At 33.4% G+C, this 26539-nt stretch overlaps 1 protein-coding gene across 12 annotated transcripts in view; it reads right to left on the reverse strand.

Moving 5' to 3' along the window:
- Positions 1-26539, reverse strand: part of LOC113518351 (phosphatidate phosphatase LPIN2) — a 36021-nt gene that overhangs the window by 2981 nt on the left and 6501 nt on the right. For 2 of the 12 annotated variants that reach the window (XM_031913273.2, XM_031913272.2), the window contains exons 2-16: positions 19694-20036; positions 12855-13087; positions 11911-12402; positions 11610-11705; positions 9742-10124; positions 9007-9148; positions 8367-8577; positions 7568-7701; positions 6615-6832; positions 6422-6537; positions 5385-5533; positions 4728-4866; positions 3756-3971; positions 1654-1757; positions 1441-1524 (exon numbers count right to left, since the gene is read on the reverse strand). In XM_031913273.2, coding sequence (XP_031769133.2) covers positions 1441-1524; positions 1654-1757; positions 3756-3971; positions 4728-4866; positions 5385-5533; positions 6422-6537; positions 6615-6832; positions 7568-7701; positions 8367-8577; positions 9007-9148; positions 9742-10124; positions 11610-11705; positions 11911-12402; positions 12855-13087; positions 19694-19882 — 2906 coding nt within the window. In that variant the 5' untranslated portion in view covers positions 19883-20036. Of the gene's footprint in view, positions 1-1374; positions 1525-1653; positions 1758-3755; positions 3972-4727; positions 4867-5384; positions 5534-6421; positions 6538-6614; positions 6833-7567; positions 7702-8366; positions 8578-9006; positions 9149-9741; positions 10125-11609; positions 11706-11910; positions 12403-12854; positions 13088-19693; positions 20037-20113; positions 20267-26539 lie in introns of those variants that run through there. The other 10 variants (XM_031913274.2, XM_031913275.2, XM_052903066.1 and 7 more) reach the window with 10 other exon arrangements.

The raw sequence follows: 26539 nt of genomic DNA on the forward strand, positions 1-26539 counted from the left end.
TCAACCTATAAATAGTACCCACATACACATATGATTTTTGCATACCTGGCATATTAATAAACAACCATATTTTTTCTTTTTACATAAAAAATATTAGAAAATAATAATAATAAAAAATGTATTAAATATATATATATATTATATAATAACCATTTTATGCCTTGTTATTTCTATAGAATGTTGTTTATTTAATATGCTAAGTATATTATACTTAAAATATTGCAAATAAAATCTACACTTTAAATAGTTCGCCGGTGACGACTTGAAAATAGACATTGAAATTTTCATAATACCGCTTTTGTATGTGAAATTGTTACTGCGTACGTCACATGGTATAAAATCATACACAAGTTATTAAGTATATTGACAAAAGTATACTATATATACATTGGTCTGCGATAACTGGGCTTTAACAACATGTTATAGTAAAAGATGTTACATACGTAGATACAATAAGCAGGTTTTATAAAGAAACAAATCCACTTATCAGTCCTAAGGGTTTGTTAATAACTAAATCAATTTAAATAAGTTAATAACTTAATTTACTTCAATAATAATAATAATAATGTTTATTGAGATAACTAAACAATATTCATAAAAAATAAAACCTTAAAACTTTTTTTAACTATTACACGGTTTTGTCACTTTTTTTCAAATCTGGTATTTAGCGCAAAATAAAGTGACAGAACATTTCAATAACTAAAATAGGTTTACGAAAGGTTTGATGTCTTTTTGAATAAGGGAGTTTACTATGTTAATAAAATGTATAGTGTCTACGACAATAAAAAATAACTAGCAAGTGTCAACATTACATTATTTCATAAAGTATCGATTATAAATAATTATGTTTATAACGTTATGCATTGTAGAAAAAAAGGAAGATTGAAGAAAATTGATGTGTTTTAAATTAAATATAAAATTATAGAGTTCATATTAATATACTCAATGTAACTAACTCAGTGGATGTGATGCTGAATTTTGAATTTTTTCCTGTATTGTTTAAAATTTATTTAAACTTGACTTTATTATAGTTTTGTGGATACATTACAGATAAATTTTATTTCAAATTTCCTATAAAATATTTCTATTAAAATTTCATTTATTTAGACCACCGATACCTCCGAATAGAAATAAAATCCGACACCATACTTTAATGAATTTGAAGTAGAGGGAGATAATGAAAGCACACTCGGACAATACAATAGGCCAAAAGACGAGATACAGATGTCGATGATTGAAGATTTTGTTAGTTCTTAGTATATTTATATGACCAATGTGTAATTATTAAGTAGCGGTATGATAGTAGATTTGTTTGATGGACGAGCGCAGGTCTCAACAGTGACTAAGCCTTACAAGTCATGCCTTACGGCTTACCGGCAGTGGCGTGTAGACTCTACTCTCTCTCACTACGTTTGTAACATTTATGTACACTCTATAGACCTAAGGCTTGAGCTAGATTTAATAACATTATCACGTTTCAGTGGCGGGAAGAAATCATCAACCATGTTACTTTGCACGTTGTAACTGAAATAAAAATAATGTACTTAATAAAATGCGGGGGTGTCGAAGGTTAGTTACACCACGCAGCGGACTGTACATTATGCGATAGGTTAATGTTATTTTATCGTTTGACAATAATTAAATGTTACTTACGTCGATTGGAATGTCTGAGTGAGTTCGTGTTTCAGTTCGCCTTTGTAGTTGATAGTGAAAATTCTCACGATCGGAATGCCAACTGCTTGATAAGCGCACACGTCCTGTGAACAAAAGTACAACAACCATTAATCTATCTTAATGTCAAATCTTTCGTTGGGTAGACCGAAAAATACAGTGCAAGAGGCCTTTATTCTCTTTACAGACATCTCTTTAGTAAAACTATCACTTAAGTATATTTATATAATTGTATCATCAAGCAAAATTAAATATTTATACGGATATGTATTGCAATAATCTTACTAATATAATAAAATTGTAATTAGGCGATATCTGTACATGGGGATATTTAAGTAAAAATAATACGAGGAGTCGTATTCTTCTTTCATCTGTTTCGTTTACATTTGTTTCGCTATCACGCAAAAACTACTGCATTAAATAAAATGCAGGCTTAACAGCTGTACTCCTGGTGGACATTTTTAAAAACTGGTGTATGTTTTATCTTAATACCATTCGGAAGAAGTTTATTTCATTTGTTTTCCCTATTTCTAAAATCCACGCGTACGAAGTAGTAACTAAGAGTTAGTAACGTATAATACAATCAAGTATATAAAATATATATAATTATCTCCATCTTCCTACACTTATTCCAATTATTATTGGGGTCGGCATAATATGGTTTTATCCATATTACAAAAAGATTAGATTTTTAGTTTTACGATTGACCACCTGCCTCACGCCAACCCTCTTTGGGAATTTATTTATTTATTTAATAAGATTCACATACAACTTTTTCATTTTACATGCTACTTAATCAATAACACAAAAAATAATTTTGCCTAATGTAAAAGTCTTTTACAGGCGAATGCATTTGTTGGTGGTTTCCACCACCTGCGGTATGGAGGAAAGGATTGAGGAAAAAAGGAAGGGAACGTTGGAAATGTGTAAAGGAAATTGGTAAATGAGAAGAATAAGGGACTTATGTGGGAAAGGAAAGGGGAGGGAGGAGGGACACTGCAGTTGCGGAAAGGACTGGGACACTGCAGCGGCTCGGGAGGCCGGGGTCGCATACCCGTATGCCCTTTTTCTAAAATCGGACAATTTCTAGAGAAGAACTCCCTTGATAATATATAATATGATATATAATAAAGTAATTAAATACTGTCGTCATATGTAATGAATAGTCAATGGAAACATCTATTATGTTAAAATGTTTAGACAGATACTATATGTATCTCATAGTAGTAAGCTGTTGTTTTATATATGAAGCTTACAAAAAATTTCGAGATTACTAATATTTTATTATCGGCAATTTTATTAAATATATCTTATCTATTTCTACTGTTTCGATGTAAAAGGTAAGACAGCTAATGCCACCTCAAATCCGCGATGATGTGATGATAATTCACAATATTACTTCATCAACAACTCAACGTGTAACCTCCTCATTTTAATTTCGAGCAACTAAAACGATTTCATGATTAGAGCAATTTTTAACGAACCTAGTTTAATACAAGTAACATAAACGTGAAACAGTACTTGAAAATAATGTATTAAAAGCTTTGATAAGATACTAGTATAACACATTTTTGACTATTGAAATCAGTAATAGTAATAATAATGTAAATTTATCCCCTTTTTTTTATACAACTTAGAATGGCAAACAAGCTGACGGCCCACCTGATGTAAAGTAGTAACCGTCGCCTATAGACATGAGCAATACCATGGACATAACAGAGTATACTGTTTCGCCCATGATATCCCCCATGTGTTGCCATTCCTGAGGACTCAGGTATTATTCCTTTGTATCTAGTAAATTCACGCCATATCCAACTCTTCAAACCGAAACACAGCCATGCAAACACAACTGCTTCACGGTTGAAACACGAATGGGACAGAGGTATCCAAGCAATCGTATTTTGTATAAAGTCTCCCCTCCTTAAGAGATGTGAATTTTGTTAATAAAAATAACATGATAAGTTTCATGAAGATGGTACAGTATAGTACATTTTATGATGCCCACGATCTTGTTTTCACTATATAATATGTGCACTGTCAACCTATCAACCAATCCTAGTAAAAAGTACAAAAAAATTACTCACGTTTACTCTATTGCCGTATCCAGCATAGAAAGGATTTGATCCTTGTGGGAACAATGCCTTAATGTCTGCGAGGCATTGTATCTTGAACTCCTCAGGCTTCTTCTCAATTACCTCGCGATGGAAGGCACGCAAAAGCGACGTGGGGTTTAGGAGCAGCGGCCCATCCGGCAGACACACCTCACCCTGCCTGATAGAACGCAGATACTCGCGAGTTACCTGAAAATATTATATTAATTGAAACCGCTACTCCGTTCGTGTAATCATGACATTTTAATTAAAATAACCAGGCTAAGTGTCTGTGTCCTTCTCAAGGCCAAATAGTGTATGTTAATTTCATGAGAATTTATCAAATCATTGTGATGTAATTCATATTTATATACTTAAAACCCAATAAAAAAAAGTAGTTTATCAAACGATAAGGAATTTAATATAAAATCTTGAATAGAACCGAATATTTACTGTAATTATGGGTTTCCTTGTCAAGAAATTGATTTGCACAAAATTGGTAAAAATATTCAATTAAATATTCAATAAAAACACTTCAATTTCAATTGATAAGTCAAAAACAGTCACTATATAATTTGACTGAATGTGTATAATAAGTGCAAATTTTTAGTCTTTAACTGCTGTAAATCGATGATAATAACGAAGTAACAGTTTGCACAGTACATGTCTTTAGTCTAAAACTCCCATAATAAAGGTCACGGCATATTTAACCAAATGTGCGCTCGTTTTATTAAACTCAAACATGCTAAAAGTATTCTGAGAATATTCTTTCAATATTTGATTAAACAAACGGCATATTTAACCAAATGTGCGCTCGTTCTATTAAACTCAAACATGCTAAAAGTATTCTGAGAATATTCTTTCAATATTTGATTAAACAAGCAAACGCTTTTGTGTTTTTTTTTTCATCTGACTCTCTGTAAAAACTAAAGATGCACTCATAGTTCAATTCCCACACCAACTTACCCTTGCCTGTCCAATGGCACGGGCCGAGAGATACAACAATTGGTAGCCGTTGTTCTTGATTTTAGTGAAAAGCTGAGCAACACCTGATTGCGCCCAGTCCTTGCCCACCAGTGGAAAAATGTGTCCTAAAACGTCTGACCTAAAAGGAAATAATATTTGTTGACAGCATTGAAAATAACAACGTGGCATAGTAGGTAATTTAGCCTCACTCAACAAGGACAGCTTACCACACCTATTCTAGTTTCAAAGATGCAGGCTTCACCTCAAAGACGTTAAATTCAGATATGCTCAGTGAAATGTGAACCAATTATTTCACATTACGTTACGTTCAACAAATTTTTTGATGTAACTAATCTGAGTAACAGCAGTAGAATCTTCTGTCATATTCTTCAGTTTAGACTTCAATATGCATAGAATATGTATCCAGGTTCACCACCTAGATGCATATTGGCATCAAAATAAGTGTGTGTCGCCACTCTTTTACATCCACAGGATATATTGTAGAATTAAAGAAAAGGAAAATTTCAAATAAAGCCTACACTAAGCTGCCTTGTCAGTGTGAAGAACTAGAATGATTATTAGCCTTATATTTTATATTTATCATATTGTGGTATGCTCATAATGTGAAAACAAAAATAAATACTTCGTAATATTTACTTGGTGATTGTGCCATCAATATCTGAGATTACGATCTTGTCATCGTACCGCCAGCGAAAGACGTTACACTTGCACCTAGTCGTGCCCTGATACGCTGTTGTTACACTGAACACCATCTCGTTCATACCCTCACGTAGGTTCAGATTTTTCTATGAAAATAATAACCAGAATTATTATCTCTTATTATCAAATCATCAATAACGGAGATCCTTAAATAAATTCACTCACAAGAACTTAAAAACATACATAAATATGATAACTTCATATAGAGAGATCGATTATTATTAAAATTTCTTCAGTATACTATTATGTCCATGCGGTACCATGTCTATAGGTGACAGTTACCACTTTCCATTAGGTGGGCTGTCAGCTTGAATGCCATTCTAAGTTGCATAAAAAATCTCTGATAGTTTAAGTATAAACTACAGAATGAAAACATTTTTTTTAAAGATAGATATGCATGTTATCTTTCCTAACCTGATAGTAAGTAATGACAATAGTTAAGTTTAAACTTTCGCGTTGTTTACACATATTTTAAATGCCCTGTCGTGCAATATATAATATGTCGAAACGTCGACAATAAAGAAGCAGGTACAGGTAATATTTGTCTGCAAAAATTTTCTCATCGTATTAAATCCCAATAGTGTATTTAAAATAAGTGATAACAAGGTCTAGGATAGATCCATATTTATTAAAGATATAATTCATTACAAATAATGAACATCTTGGTCCACTGGAATTGTTAATAGACACATGACATCAGAGGCGCCACACAACATTCTGTAATGCCCATATTGCTGTTTATATCTATAGACGATTAATATTATATAGTCCGCCAGCTTATTTGCCATTCCAAGTTCAATAAACATTATATACTTAACAATATATTATTGCATTATTTAAATATACAATAAGAATTTCTCATATTTAAATAGTAAAATAAATTAAAAACCTAATAGGATAACAACTCCTACCATGGGCTTATGTGTAAATGTAAAACTGTACTAGGCAAAAAGTACTCACAGAGAGGTACTTACAATTTGTTCAGATGACAATCTAAGAGATTTACGGAAAGTAGAATGTCGGCGCATGGGCCTTTGTTCTTGGCCCTCTTGGTCCGATTCCGATGAACTATGTTCTTGTCGATCTCCTCCTACAAATAATACTAATTAATATAAAATAATGTTATTTCAAAACCACTTATTCAATACGCACATAAAAATTACTTGCCATGGTCTTGTGTTTTCTTATTGTCTATTGTCACAGGATCGATTACATTAGCTACCGTAGATGTGCTAGGTTCAACTATTTCGTCAATGTTAGTAACTTCTACTTTCTCCCCTTCAGCCAATTTTTCTACATTAGCCACTGGTTCTTTTGATTCTGCTGTCTCTGTTCCTTCCAAACTGTTTCCTTTAGCCTCATGAGTAGATGGTAAAGACTCATTACTGAAAACATAAACAAGAAAAATATTTTACGAATGTTTTTCAAAAGATCATTCTAATAATAATTCAATTTTATAGGTATTTTTGATGAATAAATTTTCGTTCATTTATGTATATATCTTTATTAATACTATAAATGTGAAAGTGCCTTAACAGCCTAACCGACTACTGTAAAATTTGGTATACACATACTTTATGGGATGGAGAAGACCATAGGCTACTTTTTATCGTGTTCACTCAATATATTCCGGTCACGCGGACGAAATCGCGGATAAAAACTAGTAAAATATAAGAAATTAACTAATTAATTATCTTATGTAATTCAGTGATAATTTACAACTAAGGAAATAAAAAATTAAGAAATTGTGTAACCTCTTAACATAACGAATTCATTACTTTTTATATAGCGCAGGAATAATTAAATAATATGCGTTACATAACATATTCAGTAGAATACAGTGATTTAACAAATAGTGAACATCATTCTATTTGAGTTAAAACACATTGGGAGAGTGAAATAATTATTTTGGTTTCTATTACTCTTGTAATGACTACTTGCATTTGGTGTAAATTTTCTACATACAAACACTGGCCATATAATGTAACTGTTATTATATTTATCGACAACATTATGGCGTGTGTATTATCCATGTCCCTGTTATAAAAAATATAGAGTAGATAGTTTAACAAAAATACCAAAATGAATAGTAATAGAAGCATTATTAGAGGAATGCTCACCGCTTCGCTTCCGCATTGGATCGCCGCCAGCTCCACCACGAGTAGCCGCGCGGCTTGGCGGCGCTGTCCGCCGCTCGCGACTGCGACTCTACGCCTTCTTTATCGGTACCCTTCTCTAACTCCTCCATCACTCGCTGTGTACAATATGTAAAGATTAAATCTAAATGTTTATTATTCTATTATATAAACAAAACTTACAGAGACTTGCAGTACAACCAATATGTTGTAAATTAGATCCGTATTTCCGCACTAGGGATTTTCATTTAGACCATTGTATGTGTCAAGCGATATGTTATTGTTTACTATCAATCCTTGTCACTATTCTTCATATTTGGAAGGATGAAAAGACAGGTCAATTAATAATTTTAATTTTAAATAGGTTGACCTATTAATTGATTAATGCCCATCACGTTTAATTCACTTGGAATTAAGCACAATGGTTTCCAGGAAGAACCGCGACGAGGTCAACCTGACAGGGTTTTTTGATAATGGAATAGTAGCCCCGCTTGCGCTATCGGTATACGCTGGCGAGACACCAGTGACGGATGATAGGTGACGATGAAAAAGCAGGTCAATTAGCCAATCGTGACGAATTCCACTAGAATTAATCACGATAGTTTCCAGGGGAACCGCTTGGAGATCGAACTGATAGGGTGTATTGCTAGCTATCGGGAAATCAGACCCCCCATTACTAACAATCCCTTTCCTCCCAACCTAACAGGGTTGCTAGTATTGGGGCTATTAATCCTCATCATTAACAGTCTGTTCACCATCTATAGGCACTGTGAAGTATACGCACAGTGGGCAGTGGTCGCCTGTAGGCCAGCAGCGAGAGCAGCAGCGGGCCGGCGCTGCGCCAGGGCAGCAGGCGGCCGCCGAGCCGCACCAGCAGGCGGCCGTCGCGCTCGCCCGCTAGGCTGGCGCCGCGCGCGCAGAACTCCTCGAACGGCAGCGCGCGCGACACCATCTCCTCGCGCACGTACACCTCCACCGCACCCCTGGACACCAGCCTTCACTCAATTTATTGTCATAACCATAAACGAATTTTGTAACACAATAGTACGGTATGACTCTGAGACGAGTCAAGTCGCTCTTAAAAAAACCTTATAAAATACGTGAGATAAAAAAAAAAAAACCTTATTAACAAATGTGTTTACTGCGTTCAGTCAGTTAATCGCAATTCGAAATTTTTTCTTTTGGGTTTATGATCCAAAAGTAAAGGAGGTATGAAATTATAATACCATGAGAATTTACATGATATGAAAAGTGTAAAATCATAGCATTATATGATAAACATATACACAGCAGTACACATTCATGATTTGTTATTTGTTTACTCAAAGTTGACAGCAACAATAACAGTGATTGATATGTTATAATGAAAGATAATTTTAAACTAGGTACATAAATAGAAATTGTATAGAATGCCATGCACTCACTTGGCAAGAAGTTTCTCATCGTCATCGGAGTCGAGCGTGGGCGGATCTAGTGACGCCGGGGACTGTGGCAGCGAGGGACCGTTGCCGGACTCATACTCTTCTTCTGTTGGCCCGGCTGGGACCATTGTGGCATTTGGCATTCCTGTATACAAACAAAAAAATTATAACATCTCCAAAAAAAGTCCAACAACTAATTAATCTATTTCAGTTATTGATATCTCTGTATCTAATATTTCATTTAAGCGAAATTAGTCACCTGAAAGAAACAAAGATACGCACATACAAATATAAAAATAATGCTTTGATTTCATTAGACAACTGAACAATAAACAAAAATTGTACGTAGATAGGTATTAAAGTAAATACCATATTATGATATGAGTTGATTTCTTGCTAATTATAACAACAGATCGTATTGTAAATTACTTATTTTTAATATCTATAGAGACATAAATAGGTCGTTGTGAATAGCCTTCATATTTAATCACACAGAATCAATAATTATCTGACACGGCTTTAATTAAATTATAACGTTACACTAATTTATCAAACATTCGTGATACATAAAATAATAATCCTACATAGTCATCATTACTTGACGTAAGCAATATTTATATAACAATAGACAAATTATGACAAAGACAAACTGTTTTAAAGTTATAATAACTGTTGTGTATTATTATTATAACTTAATATTTTGAATGTAATTTTAAAAAGTACCAAACAATAACTCACCAGTACGATAACGATCGGTGTGGTGTTTCGGGAAATAGAGATCTGGGTCAACCTGCCCTCTGTCCAGGTCATCAAGGTAGACACCTTCGGCGACATCGCTGCTCGCCTCGCGGGTCGACATGAACCGGAACATGCCGCTGAGGACGCCCCGGCGGCCAGGCCGCTCCTCGTCCGAGCTGAGCGGCTCCGTGGGCGAGGCGGGCTCAGCGGGTGAGGCGGGCGACGCGGGCGACGCGGACGTCACCGGGGACTCCACCGTCCGCACCGGCGGCTCCGGCAGCTCGCCCCACCTCCACGACTGGGACGACTTGTCACCGGCCGTAGTTCGCGTTAGTTCCACCTCCGTGTCGGACTGCACTGGGGTGCCTCCACGGGAACCTCTGCTGTTACGTAATTGCCTATTAAAATTTAAACCTCCACCACATTGACGTACGATAAATAACTAGATTCCCAATCACGAGCATATGATGTCCTAGTCGAAATTCTGCTCAACGTCGATTCGGAGTATAAGATAGTTGTATACAACAACTAATCTTATACCCTGAATGAGACTATAATAAATTTAAAGACATTATGTATTAAAAAAAAAAACAATTAGTAATTTGACGACAACTGTATAATACAGACAATGCTTACTCGTACAGCTATGGTAAGCTGTAACTTCAAATCAAACAACAAAACCAACAATCTAACTATAAACCGGCGCTCGTTATTGTATATCTAGTTTTTACAGTATATCAATGTTCCTTCATGAAGAGTAAAACGTATTCACATTACACCACATATTGCGGGGCTATAGTTTTACAAGGTTGAAGGGTTTACATGCAACGACGCACGTGTGGTGCTGCGTGTCAGCAATAGGAGTAATGTGAACAAACAGTAATTAATAAGCATACATTTAATACGATTTCACTATACTACTGTAACATTGAAAAAGTAGTAGATATATTCTAAATTTAATGATATTAAAGACTCGAAAGAAATACTAGAAATAAAGTATTATGTTACAGAAGAATAGATTTTATATCACATTATACATTCTACAAGCAAACATGAGCTTGTAATTAGGAATCACGAGTAGAAATATACATACATATGCAAACAAACAATACTGGGGTCGATTCGTAGGCGACATTTCTATCTCTAAAATTAAAATTTGATATCACAGCGAGATCTTTAAGGGCTAATATGATATAAAATTTTAACCGATTTTTACCTAAAGTCAAAATTATTATAATAGTTTATGATTGTCCATAAAAAAGTAATTTCAAGAAACCATTAAGTTAAAATATTATGTTAAGAGAGAAATTTAGAATAATGGTGACTTAGAATCGACCCGACTGTGTTTTACATAACTCTATGAACAGTCTACATAATTAAATGTCATAACAAGTATTAAATTAAAATTATAAAACCCCCGACACAATAAACAGACTTTCATTAACCACAATAGCTAAGAGCCAGAACGAAGTAAATCCACCATCAAATAAATAACCGCATTGAAATCGGCCCAATGTACGATGCCACAGACAGATACGAAGACACACAGCTAAACAAAATTTTAAACATATAACACCCCTTTATTTATTTGCGTCGGGGGTTAATAAAATTCCGCCACAGTTAAAAACGTTAACGGCAAATTGTTGATTTATTTGAAAAAGTTCCAAAGATTAGACCAGTTACAAAAATACTAATGACTTTAGTGGGCTATCATAACTGCTGTACAAGAAGCGTGACGGTATAATGTTTTACTGAAGCATTATAATTTCTGCATTTTAATGGAAATACTTTGAGTAGTAGGAGCTGGTACGTGAGTATGCAAGCAAATGTGACAACTGGGATATTAATATTTTTAGATTAATGTTTACGCATGTCTCGAGGCGGCGTGCACCTCAAATGCTGTGTCGGACAACGCCATCGGGATGCGGTTGTCGCCGTTCAGGTTGAGGTTTGACATCTCTTCACTGCAACCAGGCGACTCAACATTCATCTAGCTTTTAGTTACAAGTACAAACTATAACTAACTAAAAATATAAATTTAACATTAATCAATTTTTTACACATTTATTATTATAATAGCATTCGAGATCTAATCGGAAATTGGGATGCATACGAGCACACATATAACTGCAGTCAACATCAGATAATGTAGATGTCGATATAACTTACCTCAGTGTTGCAGCAGTTACTTCACTGTCGCTGAAGAAGTTGATGTCGTGGACATTGGGGATACTTGTCGGTTGCGAACTCCGCTGGTCGGAGCCGGCTCTATCAGACTGACTAGAAATCGAACTAGTTGAAGATTTCCTTTGGTGTTTTTTCTTGGAGCTCACTTTCCTTGTCTTCTTTTTCTTTTTACCGTTTCCATTTTGCTTTAATTCTTCTTGGTTAGAGGGGGCGGCCTCTATTGGTCGGAAGTCATTGTGCGCGCTAATTTTTTGCACGGTCTGGCTAGCTTCACTCTCTGCTCCCCCTAATTTAGCTGCTGCAAAGGTTTTTGGTGTTCTACCATCAGTTTGATCTGATGAAGTCTCATCGAAACCTTCCATTTCGAACAGAGCATCGTGTTCAGTATCATTACCAGATTTTTCTTCTTGGTTCACTTTTTTTGTTAGGGTACTTAAGTTAGGTTTCTGCATAGTTTGCCCATCTGCAGTATATCTGAAAATCATTTTAAAAATCATTATAATTAGTGTAGACAACTGTTCAATTATTTGAAGCAGTCGTTATACCTACATAATTATACGGAACTCGGTGTATTTTCTATTTATGTATTCCGTAAACATATCTACATAAATAATGTAATTTCGCAATAAGATTCACTTTCGAATTACAAATGTTAAGTGCGATGTGGATCGAATCATCACTTTCTAGCGTAGACAAGGCGAATAATTTCATAAACGGATGAACAAACACAAGTTTAATTAATTCATTACACATGATTATTGAGTGTATATATTCTACTCGTTATAGTGACAGCTGACAGGGGTATTTTTTATCGTAAAAGTATACTTATAATGAATATGTATTCAGAGACTGTCGTATGTACCACACTATAACGCGCAGATATATCTCACTGTTAATTAAATTAAAAACTAATACTGTGTATATACCTTCGCTTTGTGTAATCTGATGCTTGGCCATGATCAGGTTCTACAGCAGAGAGTGAGTTTCGACGTCTGGGCTCATATAATTCGTCAAATCGAGCTGCGGGAATCGGCGAAGTGGCGAGATGTGCAGAACACTCTGCCTCGTCCTCACCTACTTCCTCCACGAAGAAAGCTTCACCCGATTCACCGAGCTTCATGTGGATGTTCAGGGGCTCGCCATTTAGCTCTAAGTCCACCTGAAGTAAAATAATAATACTTTATTTATCTTCATATCAGTTACCTTACGGAGTATAACGGAGCAGGTAAGACAACTGAATGTCAAACAATGACCCTTATTCTTAAATACATCTTCTTTTTTATGCTTTTATAACTTGTCTCTTGCTTACAAGTCTGATCCGGAGATTTGTAACTCCTTCCTCAGAGTTTATCTGGTTATGATTAGTTAGTTCAGGAGTTGTGCGATACCTGTATCCTTGTACTTTCATGTGTGTTTCGTCATTTTTTCATCTAATATCTCGCTCTCACACATATTATTATTTACTACAATTGTGGTTAGTCAACCCTACTCAACAAATTCTGTGGAGTCCTAGCATTTCAATGTAAACTATATATACGTTATAAATAATTGTAATTAAAATAATAGAATATAAAATAAAAAAAAATCATGAAATTTTAAAAACCTTTTTATATAACGTAGTCAAAATGACAAAGGTTGGTATTAAGCATTGGAAAATAAAATTAGTAATCTAGGGTTCAACACCAAATTAATATTTACACAAACATTACGTTTGGCCAATTATAAAATGAAGTTCAGGTGTGGCAACAATTGTATGTCAAGCAGACAGACAAATTATAATAACCATTATTTACTACATAAAAGAACATATTATCGTCAAGATTACGAGTAGGTAACTAGGCAGAATTTGCTAAATTGGCTCGCAAAATGCCGAGCGAGGCGGAATTTTCTTCTTACGAAAATATTAAATTGGGTTTTAAATTTTAATTGTTCTCGAAAAAACTAAATAGCAACAAAATTAGTATGGTAACAACATAGATATAAACTGTTGATTACAAAAGAGCCCTCATAATTCGTGCAGAATTGATGAACAAATCGTATAACATACAAAACAAAATTAAAACCGGATTGTAAACCAACTTTTCAAGTCGATGAAATCTAGATTCAAACAGTTCAGAATACTTTAGAAATAAATTATCTGCAAAATTAGCGATAACTGATAAAAAAAATTATAGTGCAAAAGGGGCAAAAAAGGCAAAAAAAATATAAGTACTTGTACTAACAAATTGGCTAGTGACTAAAGTTTTTAATTATTCAGTGGCTAAAAAGTAAGGGAACTTAAAGATCGATCGATCTGCAGCAACACCCCTCTTAAAACATCATCAAAGTCTAACTACGGTTGTCAATCCGCCTGCCAAGCATGGCAACTACTGGCAAAAGTCCCCTTATAGAAAATGCTTATGTTCAGCAGTGAACAGTTAACGGCTGATATAATAATAATATACATTAAAAAGTAATAAATCAATATAGGATAATAGTAACAATATGCTTAGAATATTAAAGCTTTCAAATTTAATTATTTTTAAACATACGAGGTTTGTCCGGAAAGTACGTATAAAAGTTTTTTAAAAATTTTATTTTACAATTATTCAGGTAAATCAATTTTATCCCCTTCAAAGTACTCCCCCTGTGACATAATGCACTTGTGCCAACGCCGTTTCCACTGTGAGAAGGCTCCTTGAAAGTCCTCTGGTTGTAGGTTTCTCAGCTGCCCCGTCGTAGCTTTTTTTATCTCATTTATGTCCCCCAAATGCCGCCCCCGAAGTACCAATTTGGTTTTTGGGAACAAGAAGAAGTCACACGGGGCCAAATCCGGCGAATAGGGGGGGTGTTCGGTCACCGTAATGGAATTTTTACTCAAAAACTCACGGACAACAAGAGAGGTGTGGGCAGGGGCATTGTCGTGGTGAAGAATCCAACGCCCCTCTCGCGCCAATTCTGGACGAACTCGTGCCACACGAGCTTTGAGGCGTCTGAGCACATCGACGTAGAATTTTCCATCAACTGTCTGGCCTGGAGGGACGAATTCTTGATGGACAATCCCCCGAACATCGAACTCTTTCTCGGCCCTCTCTGAATCTTTTTAGCCACTTGTGGACGGTTGGTTCCTTCACAGCATCATCCCCATAAACTGTTCTGAGATCGGCAAAAATTTCACGGCCATTCTTGCCGAGTTTCGAGAGAAACTTGATTACGACGCGCTGCTCTTCAACGGAAGCGGGCTCCATGCCGACGGGGTTTCGTTAAGAGGTAACTTCACAGATGGCGTGACAAGCCAGTTCGCACCGCACGGCGGTCAGACCAGAACTGAAGCATTGTTAGGGACATAAGGAAGGGGTCCTGCGCTTACCTGGCCTCCCCACTCCTCTTTCTCGCATTCCAGAACACTTTTATACGAACTTTCCGGACAGACCTCGTACATATACCTATAATGAAATATAAATTTTCATTGGATCGTAGCCAGGCCACCAGTAGCTATAAAAAAAAGTTGGTCCGAGTTTAAAGTTCCGTTTTTCACAGAAGATTCCGACTATATTGATATGATTTTTAATTAATTGTCTGATCACTTCATAACAGTACGTGATGTTAATAGGTATAGAAAAAAAAACATACTAATATTATAAACGTAACTTTCACGTTTTCTCGTAACAAACTCACTTGAGTTTGTTCATTTGTTTGTTACCCCTTGGCACCTTAACGACTTAATCTCTATGAAATTTAGTATATAAGTATTGCATGGGATGGAGACGAATACGGACAAAGCTAGCACTTATTAGAGTATTATTTATTTTTTAGAGTATTATTATTAAAGATTAGTTTCGATCTAATAGACGAAAATGAATCTGCTATTTCACTGTTTTCTTCACATTATCTTCCCTGAACATGGAACTATATTAGTAACGAGCTAATAATCGTATTCTTAATACGAGTGGCGCTTTGGCAGCTCAACTAATCATCATAAAATTTGCCATACTACATCTACTAGTACTACTTGGGATGGAGATGTACCTTTTATCCTATTATGCTTACTAATTAATAGATCCCAGTTACGCAGATTAAGTCCCAGGTTAAAACTACTTTTCAATATTTTCTATACTTAAAGAAATATACTTTTACATTATATTTATTTGAACAAACTGATCTTAAATTCAAATTACTATTAATAAATAACGAATATAATTAATGTAGAATTACATTAGTACTATATTTGGTCAACATTATTGAAATAAGTTAAACACTTGGTAACAAAATTAAAATGAAAACAATTCTGAAAGTGTGCAAAAAACTAAGCAGGTGGCCGGATGAAGAAAATATTTGTGCCAAATAATCTTCACATATCTCGGGTGGAATTGTATCCCACATTTGGCGTTAATCCAATTTTCATAGTGAATCAGGCGCAGTTTTCTCATATAGTTTTGGCAAAGTGGATTGTCCGTACCTACACGACATTACGATCTCTAAGTTTAACAATTTCTTGATATATTTTAGACTAGCTCAACTGTAGCTTTCCACGTGGTTTCCCAACGAGAATCGTTTATGCATATGGATATAAAAATAGATCAAGTGTTCTTAGTCACCAACCTAATCTACGATTGATATAGAAAATATTTATCCTCTTATTCAAAAACTAAAATCTTCTACAAACCTATTTTAACTATAATACTGTTTTGTTACTTTTTTAAGAATTGAGAATTTAGTGTAAAAGAAAGAGAAAATACTTCAAATAAGGTTCACGAGATTTGACGTTTTTATGAAAGCGGGTTAGTCTAGCTGCAAAAGAATACGTGACATTTATTTTCATCATTATATTAGTAAATAACCATATATTTATAGAAAAATAATATAAATATATAATAGTATGATACTATTTTTATCATTAATAACAAACAATTATTTATTTTTAGATTAATTAATTGGAATCAACTCAGTGTCAACAGTGTATTGTTATTACTCTTAGCACTGCCGATCTTTTAATGGTCGAAAGAGATATCAGAAAACATCTAACCTAGAAAATTGAAAAGAAAAATCTAAAAAGAATAAAAAGATATACTTTAGAATTTAAAACAGCATTTCATAAACTCGGGAAAACCCAAGTACAATTACAGTGAAATCTCTTTCTACTACAAAAATCAGAACCGTGTAAAATTTTTACGACGATACAAAAGGCCAAAACAAGAATGGTAAACGAGAAAATAGCGGTTACATATATAATTGCATGCCTTGCTATTTTAAATGTACGTATAGTGTTAAAGAAGAATGAATGTTGTAATGCTACAATGCAAATAATTTTAAAGTCTACGAGGTCTGTCCGGAAAGTTCGTATAAAAGTGTTCTGGAATGCGAGAAAGAGGAGTGGGGAGGCCAGGTAAGCGCAGGACCCCTTCCTTATGTCCCTAACAATGCTTCAGTTCTGGTCTGACCGCCGTGCGGTGCGAACTGGCTTGTCACGCCATCTGTGAAGTTACCTCTTAACGAAACCCCGTCGGCATGGAGCCCGCTTCCGTTGAAGAGCAGCGCGTCGTAATCAAGTTTCTCTCGAAACTCGGCAAGAATGGCCGTGAAATTTTTGCCGATCTCAGAACAGTTTATGGGGATGATGCTGTGAAGGAACCAACCGTCCACAAGTGGCTAAAAAGATTCAGAGAGGGCCGAGAAAGAGTTCGATGTTCGGGGGATTGTCCATCAAGAATTCGTCCCTCCAGGCCAGACAGTTGATGGAAAATTCTACGTCGATGTGCTCAGACGCCTCAAAGCTCGTGTGGCACGAGTTCGTCCAGAATTGGCGCGAGAGGGGCGTTGGATTCTTCACCACGACAATGCCCCTGCCCACACCTCTCTTGTTGTCCGTGAGTTTTTGAGTAAAAATTCCATTACGGTGACCGAACACCCCCTATTCGCCGGATTTGGCCCCGTGTGACTTCTTCTTGTTCCCAAAAACCAAATTGGTACTTCGGGGGCGGCATTTGGGGGACATAAATGAGATAAAAAAAGCTACGACGGGGCAGCTGAGAAACCTACAACCAGAGGACTTTCAAGGAGCCTTCTCACAGTGGAAACGGCGTTGGCACAAGTGCATTATGTCACAGGGGGAGTACTTTGAAGGGGATAAAATTGATTTACCTGAATAATTGTAAAATAAAATTTTTAAAAAACTTTTATACGTACTTTCCGGACAAACCTCGTATATTTTGTACCTACAAAAATGTTAATACGAATATTTGTAACGTAACGTAAATATTAGTCATAGTGTTTCTGTCGTGAAGCAGTTGTATTTGCATAACTTTATTTCAGTCTAAAGGATGGGATATAGCAATGATATTAAAGAGACATAACACCATAGTCGTTAGGAATGACAATGCACGAAGGGTATCATGAGCGACTGTTATGCCCATGGTACTGTCCATGTCTATAGACGACGCTTAATACTTACCATCAGGTGAGCCTGTTTGCTACTACTAGAACTAGAACTTGTTTGCCATTCAGTTAAGATTATAAAAAAAAAATTAACAGCTCTACAAAGCAGTTACCTTTTCTCTTACCAGAGGACAAAGTTTAAAGTGACTAAATGACTTGAATTATTCACTTGTCATTGTATGTTTTTATTTATGGTGCAATAAAGAGTTAAATAAATAAATAAATAAATGGTTATGCATCACGTGTCAGTGATTATATGAGGTTTCATACTTACATACATATATACTCTCAAAACTAGTGATGTACCAAGTCAAGCTGACTTGAGTCTCAGTATACAGAATTTGGATACACCATATTCGACATGATTACGAAATTGTTCCTTAATAAAGTACCAAAGACATAATTATTATATGACTGAATGTTTATTATTTTCATTAATATAAGATTGGAAAATCCATTGAAAAGTTATTCGAATTCGATAAAGCTTTATTTTTCCTCTATTGAATAATGCACCGTCTACTTATTTCTCGGTTTGTTCAGAATTTTACTGTGCATTAAAGTTTAAATAAATAAAAAATACGGTACTCAAATACCCATTAAAGTACCTACGTGAGAATCAGTCCGAGTCCTGAGACTCTGAGTTAGAAATACTCTAATACCAATAAAAACGACTCAGCATATCACTACTCAAAACCTAAACTTACCATTCAATAAAATATATTATTTTTACATTTATTACAACAATATTATATTATATGAGCATATATAATAAATAAATATAATCAAGACAATAATGGGTCTTTTTTAATTAAATTAAAATGGAATTGTAAGCCCAAATTTGCAAATAATACATACAAGGATTTACCACGATAACTTCTAGAGTGGACAACTTAAATTAGACTTAACAGCAATATGTTACTAACAATATTACCGCTGTCCTTGTATCCCTAATGGGGTAGTCAAGGATATTTATCGACTGTTTTATATATATACATAAATAATAATGGAACTCCCCAGTGACTCATCACTGACGCCGATTGGTTCGACGTAAGGCACACAACGGTCATATTACCATGTATGTAACAAATAACAAGTTTTCAAAGTTAAATTGTTCAACTCGAACACAAAATTTGAAAAAAAAAAATTATGGAGTCAATTTTCAAACCTTGATCTAGTTGCAAACATGTTATACGATATATTTTTTAATAAAAAAATCGGGAAAATTTTAATTGAATATATTTACTTTCACAATGATCCCATACTAAATATCTCATAATTGAAGACATTTTATAAATATATATTAATGATAACATATTTATTTGAACTAAAATATCTAATTAAAGGTACTCACCACTTTGAATCTGGAGCGCAGCACACCCAGCTTTCCAAAACGGACGTGGAACGGTGAGCATGTGAAGCTTCCATCAGCTTGTTCCACTACCACCACATCAATAGCACCAGTCAGCGTCGCCCCGTTAATTTCATTGTAGAACTCACGAAAGTTCGCAATGAACTTGCCGATATAGTTCATAGAATACATGGCTAGTTATTAGTTTAATACTCTTTTGATGAAATAATTCACTAATTCTCTATTCGCAGTGACAGTTGACTCTTTAAAATTGACTACAGGGTCCATTCATTTATATGTTAACCCATTTTCAAACAATTGAAGTTATGTAGCCACAGCACGTATCCTGCAACAAAACAATGACCTTTTCAGTGAAAAACTCACTCACAAAGTGATCTCTCCAATTTACAATAGGGGAAGTACCTGTTTTTACTTTTTAATAACTACAATATTACACTAAATGAAAAATAATTCGAAGCTGTGCACATTCAACAAGAACATTTAAGGATACAGATAATTTTATTGAATTATGGAATCCGGATATAAAAAAAATTATGTCACGACTTATTCATTCTCTACAAAAGTGACCAATTTTTATCTACACGTAGAAGAAAATACAGTCGAAAATTATTTAAATAATAAATAGAGATAAGATACAAAACACGCTATAATCTATAGATAAATGGATAAGATTATTGTTTATTATGGTCTTAATAATCTATGAACATCTACCAAAAAATAGAATGAAAAGGCTGAAATAATGTGTTAGACTGAGCAATCCAAATTCGTGTAACATTTTTCCAAGTTCCATAATTATTTGGCTAAAACGGACACCCGTTTTAGTCAAATAATTATGGAACCTTTAAAAATATCTATATGTTAGTTTCGTGTTTTATATTAATACACATAAATTTTGTAGTACTATCATTTCTTTTCTTACGAACTGAATACAGTGATTGTGTAATGAAATTAAAATATAGAAAATTGGTCAGAAAACCCTACCATGTCTGTACGTTCCTGATACACCTGATTTGTGACAACGTCGACAGACATTTCATTACATTTATTTATGCAACTATAATTTACATAATTAGCAAAACAGAAGACATTTACTTCATTATTTTAAAAATACGAGATTGTAACGTCATAAATTATTTGATCTGTAGATTGTCATCGAGTTTCATGTAGTAGATGTTTCATTATTTATTGGGTCAATGTACTCACTATCGACCACCAGTCCAGGATGTTGTATAGTATTATTCGAATCTAAAAATATAAATACAGTGCACATGCACAATTATGAAATAAGATTTACGAGAATACTTCAAATAATGTTCCTGTAAACATAGCTTTATTTACATAGGTGTATGTAATGTACAGAAAGAATTTGTGCGTTTGTATTTTTTCAAAATTGCATTTTGCATCTTACACTTGAAATTGGTTAGAGAAAAATATTATACTAAATATATAAACTAAAAAATAATTCATCCGATCACAAGACAATCTGCTAATGTCTAATTGTAGTACAAATAAATAATCAATTGATTGAATGTTTTGATTTGTTACTAATCTCATTTAAAAGAGTTCAACTTGATTACTGTTTCATTAAATTCTATTGAAACAGACTTTACTAATCATATTAAGATAACGATCTTCTTGTTTACAAAGGCCTCTGACATGACTTGCTGGTACGTAAACAGCTATACAAGGCCTTTGAAATACAAGCAAATGACAAACATTTTAAAGTATATTATTATTATATCAGCCATTAACTGTCCACTGCTGAACATAGGCCTCCCCCATAAGGGAGTTTTTGTCATTAGTTGCCACGCTAGGCAAGCAGCTTAGCTACCGAAAATGGCTTTGGTGATGTTTAAATGGGTACGCTGCTGCCCATCCTTTGACTATTAATTTCCCTTAGTAGCCTCTTACGACACCCGTGAGAAAGGAAGGGATGGTCTATTCTATGTCGAGATCACACGATAAATTTTAAGGTTATCTACCAACAATTAACATTAAAAATTCAGATATGTCTTTGAAAATAAAAAAAAAAAATAGTCTTTAGAATTAATGAACTCCACTAACAGTTCTGCCGCGTAAACTATTACAATTTTATTAAATAACTTACGAACCTTACCGCCTTCGCACGAGTAGCTAGTATAAGGATCTTTATTTTTTTTTATAAATACAGCACATGTAACTAGCTAATGGCTGTACATACATACATAAATATCTATTACGTTTAATAGCTTTCTATAGATGACATTTTTTTAAATCGGTTAGGAGTTTAAACATTACAAACAACAGATAAAATTTTTCCTCATTACAATATTAGTTTAAATAATCGCAAATATCTAATCGCAGGTATCTTCATTTGCTAACAAAACTACAGGATACTAATAGTACCTACCTAAAGAAGACTAACGATGACATAGAAATATATATTATATAATAATAAAAAAAAAACAAGTAATTTTTGAAGTGGCGTTGAGTAGTCAAATGTAGTCATGTCATATAATATTTTAATAATACTACTTCAACTTTAAATATGTTATTATAATTTTTCTTATTTAATATTAAATTTTTTGTATCATGAATTGTACATACGGTACAGTATAAACCAAAATGGAAAATTACGAAAATAATTTTTGAACTTTTATACCCTTATATATACGATTACTGGAACTAATATATGTACTTGTCTTTATGTCAGTCTACGGGGGAGGCCTATGTTCAGTAGTGAAGAAGGGCTGTATGGTATCCTGGTATAAAAGAAATACCTTTTATGTTACCCGCATAATATATCGCTAAAAATATAATTTAAGTTAAGAAGGCATAAATTACAAGTTTTGCAACCGATAATAGAGTTTACTCCCATTGATACCGTATCAATTCATCAGTCATTGATTTTTGTTGTGGAAACTAAGGATTAAATTACTATCTCAAACTTTAAAATTTGTATTTTATCAGTTTTATTACAAAACTTGTGTCAATTTGTATTTTTTCAATATTATTAGATATTATTATTCTCTTATAATAAATGGTAGCATACAAGTGATTGAACCACTAATTCTGCCTTTTTTTGGAAATGAAACACTAAACAACTAAGCACGTGGCTGCAGCGTGCAAACACGGTGACGGCACGGCGACACGATATAGTGAGCACTGAGGACTCTGCCCCCGGCACTTAGTGACTAATCCGCAAGAATAGCAAGCAATTCAATAAGCAGTAGGTATATTTGTTCATAACGACTGAAATTTTTGGCACGAAAATTAATAGGTACATTAAAAGGCAGTCGATGTTGTTGTTACTTTTATGAAATAATGTTATTTGTAAACACTCTCTAAAAACAAGTTTTTAAACGTAAATATTATAATGATATTCAAGGCCCACTCATGATGAGACCCTGATTCACATCAGGGTCTCATCATGAGCATATTCCTTTTTAAAAGGCCGGCAGCACACCTGCAATGCCGTAGGTGTTGTGGGTGACCATGGGCGGCGGTAGTCACTTACCATCAGGTGAGCCGCATGCTCGTTTGCACCCTGTGTTGTAAAAAAAAAAAAAAAAAGGTAGCTATCATTATATATTGTGACACATAGAAACGAGTTCAAATTATGTTATATTGATTTATTACAAAGTTAACATAGCCTTTCAGCTACAGAGTACTATTGTTATCATCTAAATTACATAGCTATATCTATACGAAACTTCAGATCAATGATAAATTGAACTGAAAAGACTGACGAGCGGAAAAATATTAACAGAAACAAAATGATTGTAACAATTTTAAAATTATATTGCGATATTTACAGTAAAGCCAGACTTCCTATATGTACATTAAGGTAGGTATCAACCACGTACATGATAACCCCCGTGTCAAGATTACTGTACCTATGCACTCCATCTACCATCAAACAACAAAATGTGGTTACCTACTTGCCTCCTACATTAACAAATACTACTACCATACAAAAATATGAAAATTGATATTCAGATATTTGTTACACTGACTGATTGAACTGATTTGAAAGAAATTTTATAAATAGATGAACCTATGTCTAGATTAAGACCAATCCAATACTCTTTATGTTAATTTACTGGTAATAGGTAGATATATTTTTATTTATAAATATATAAGATTAGCATACCTACCTACTAAAAAGATAAATAAAACGGTGGCTTTTAAAGTTGTTTTTCTTTGTATTTTATAAGAAAATCAATCTCATTAATAAGTCGCAGGTTACAGCTATTAAAAAATAAATCTAATATTCGAAATTTCATCAAATAATTATTTTGTCAAGATTAAAAATATACGAATAAAATCTTAATCATCATCATAAGTATTCTTCGCAAAAAAGCGACTTTACATGGTGAACGCGCCTATAAACGACCAATGGTAATTATGATAGGATGTTTCGTAGTTACTATACATGACATACATATGTATATTGTAAATGTAAGTAATAATTATTATCATTGCATTTCATGTTTTAGCTAGTAACAGGTTTGACATAACGAAGACTATTAACCGTTTGCCATAAAGACACCAAGCAACTTTCATATTATGCTGTAAAAATAAATTACCACAAACAATATACGACTGAAACAATGGGTAACATAGGTAGGTATGTTTAGGTCAACAAGACAAAATGTAGTTTAGTAGAATTACGTCGAATATGAATTAATTAGTAATAAAATGAATCGTTGATAATATTTACAAAATATCCAATTATTTTTAATGTTTATGATGTAGAATTATAGCCTGTCTAAATGGCTATTTATGACCTACATTTTTATTAAGCTCTAATTCAGTCCCACAGAGTGATTAATTTTCTACAAATTAACAGTGTAAAATTTTATGTTAAGAACTCTGTGGAAAAGTCGATGGAATATAACAAACTGCACTGCAAAACTCAGAATTATTAGAAAGAATTAGAAAACAATAATACAATAAATCAATGACGTGTTTTATTTATTTATAAAGTTGAAACGCATAAACACAATAAAATTAATTGAGTGACATGTACACGGACCTATAGCAGACAACTATTTAGATTAGATAATTTCTTCGGTCACATTGATCGTGATATGCATGTAAAATATCTAACATACCAGGTACGAACAAATATAAAGGAAGACTTAGAAAGACTATTTTTCAATTTTTATTATTTTGGAGAAGCTGATGATTGAAAAAAAAAATTATCGTCTACAATATCCACTCATTTACGTTAGTGTTATTTTTTATAAGTAATATATAAGTAATACGTATGTGTTTTCTCATTAAATAGTCATAAACACATTAAATACTAAGTTTACATATTTTTCTTGTTAATAAGAAGATTATTTATCACATAAAAATTAAATGATCAGGATATATTGAGGACATCATATTTTGATTCGCGCTAAATAAAATGTTTCTTTTAGCTTGTTTAATATTCATAACATCATGACAAGACGTGTGATAATAGTGAGCAAATCTAATTCAGAAACTACTGTTTGTAAAATGTTAGCTACCTTGCTTAACATTACTTGCAATGCCCCTTACTTGAAATTTGATTTCAATTTTATAAAAGAAGACATTATTCGTCGACTATATAGAATAAAACAACTAACATAACGTAAGAAAAAACTTAACAAAAGAAATATGCGAAAATAATTTAAATGGATAAGGAAAATGATAACTATTATTAGAGACTACCGTCTCCAAGCAAGATCCGTATTACGCGCGTGAATCACAATTTTCCATTATTTCAATTATATATCAAACTAAATCTAAGATAAATACTAACATTAATAAAAAACACATAAGATAAAATAAAACACTAAAACATTGTTTTTAGGTAAAAAAAAAGTAGTGGAACTATAATCTCGTTTCTATACAATGTAATTTGGTATTCACATTTTAAAGTGGTGATTAAGTATTGATAGATAACTACAATCTGTTTATTATTTCACTTATTACTCTACGATAACTACTTTATAATATCAACAAACGTAATTAATATCTTCACGTGTTTAAGCAAGGTCACAACAACAAAAGGTATAATAAGTTACTTATATAAAACTGTAAAAATCAACATAATAAATATATATATATATATAGAAATTATGTACGACAAACGACAAATATTTTTCTAACAAAAACAGTTCAGATATAAAATGGAATCTAAGAAGTTTAAAATTTGCAAGTCTTAAAATAACAAAATAAATGTTGTTATTACTTAACTGTAAATTACAACGTAAACATATTAAAAATTGTTGCTAGCAGCTAATTAGAGTCAGAAGAACATTATGCAAGCACAGTTATACAAAATATTTAAAGTGAACACAATACATTTATAATTGTTAGTTGCATAGAGAATGGCATAGGGCTTTACGCTCACCATTTGTACAATTTTTTATTGGACAATAATGAATAAATAAATAAGATACCTAATTATAAGTGTTTATTTGTATAAATAAACAATGGTACCTATACACTTAAGATTTTTTGTTATTTCTTTCAAAATTATAAAAATCGAAATAATCGGCCATTAATAATAATCATAACACTCACTTTAGTAATATTGCAGATTCCTGAGCCATCGTGGATATTAAATAACTTACTTACATTCTACCATAATCTAAGATACCAGCTCTATTAATAAACATCTTTAAATGTCCTCTCCGATAATGTTTATATTTTATATTAGCATCATTAGAATTTAGACGTTAACAACGACAACAGTATAAGTTACACAGATAGTGAACCAAAACATACAAAGACATTCATACATAATTTATAATGTTAATATTAATAGACATAAACTGATATATAATAGAATATGCTCGCTATGTGGTCCCG

The sequence above is a fragment of the Galleria mellonella genome, unplaced genomic scaffold (genome assembly GCF_026898425.1).
Source record: "Galleria mellonella isolate WM207_F2 unplaced genomic scaffold, CSIRO_AGI_GalMel_v1 utg132, whole genome shotgun sequence".
Lineage (NCBI taxonomy): Eukaryota > Metazoa > Arthropoda > Insecta > Lepidoptera > Pyralidae > Galleria > Galleria mellonella.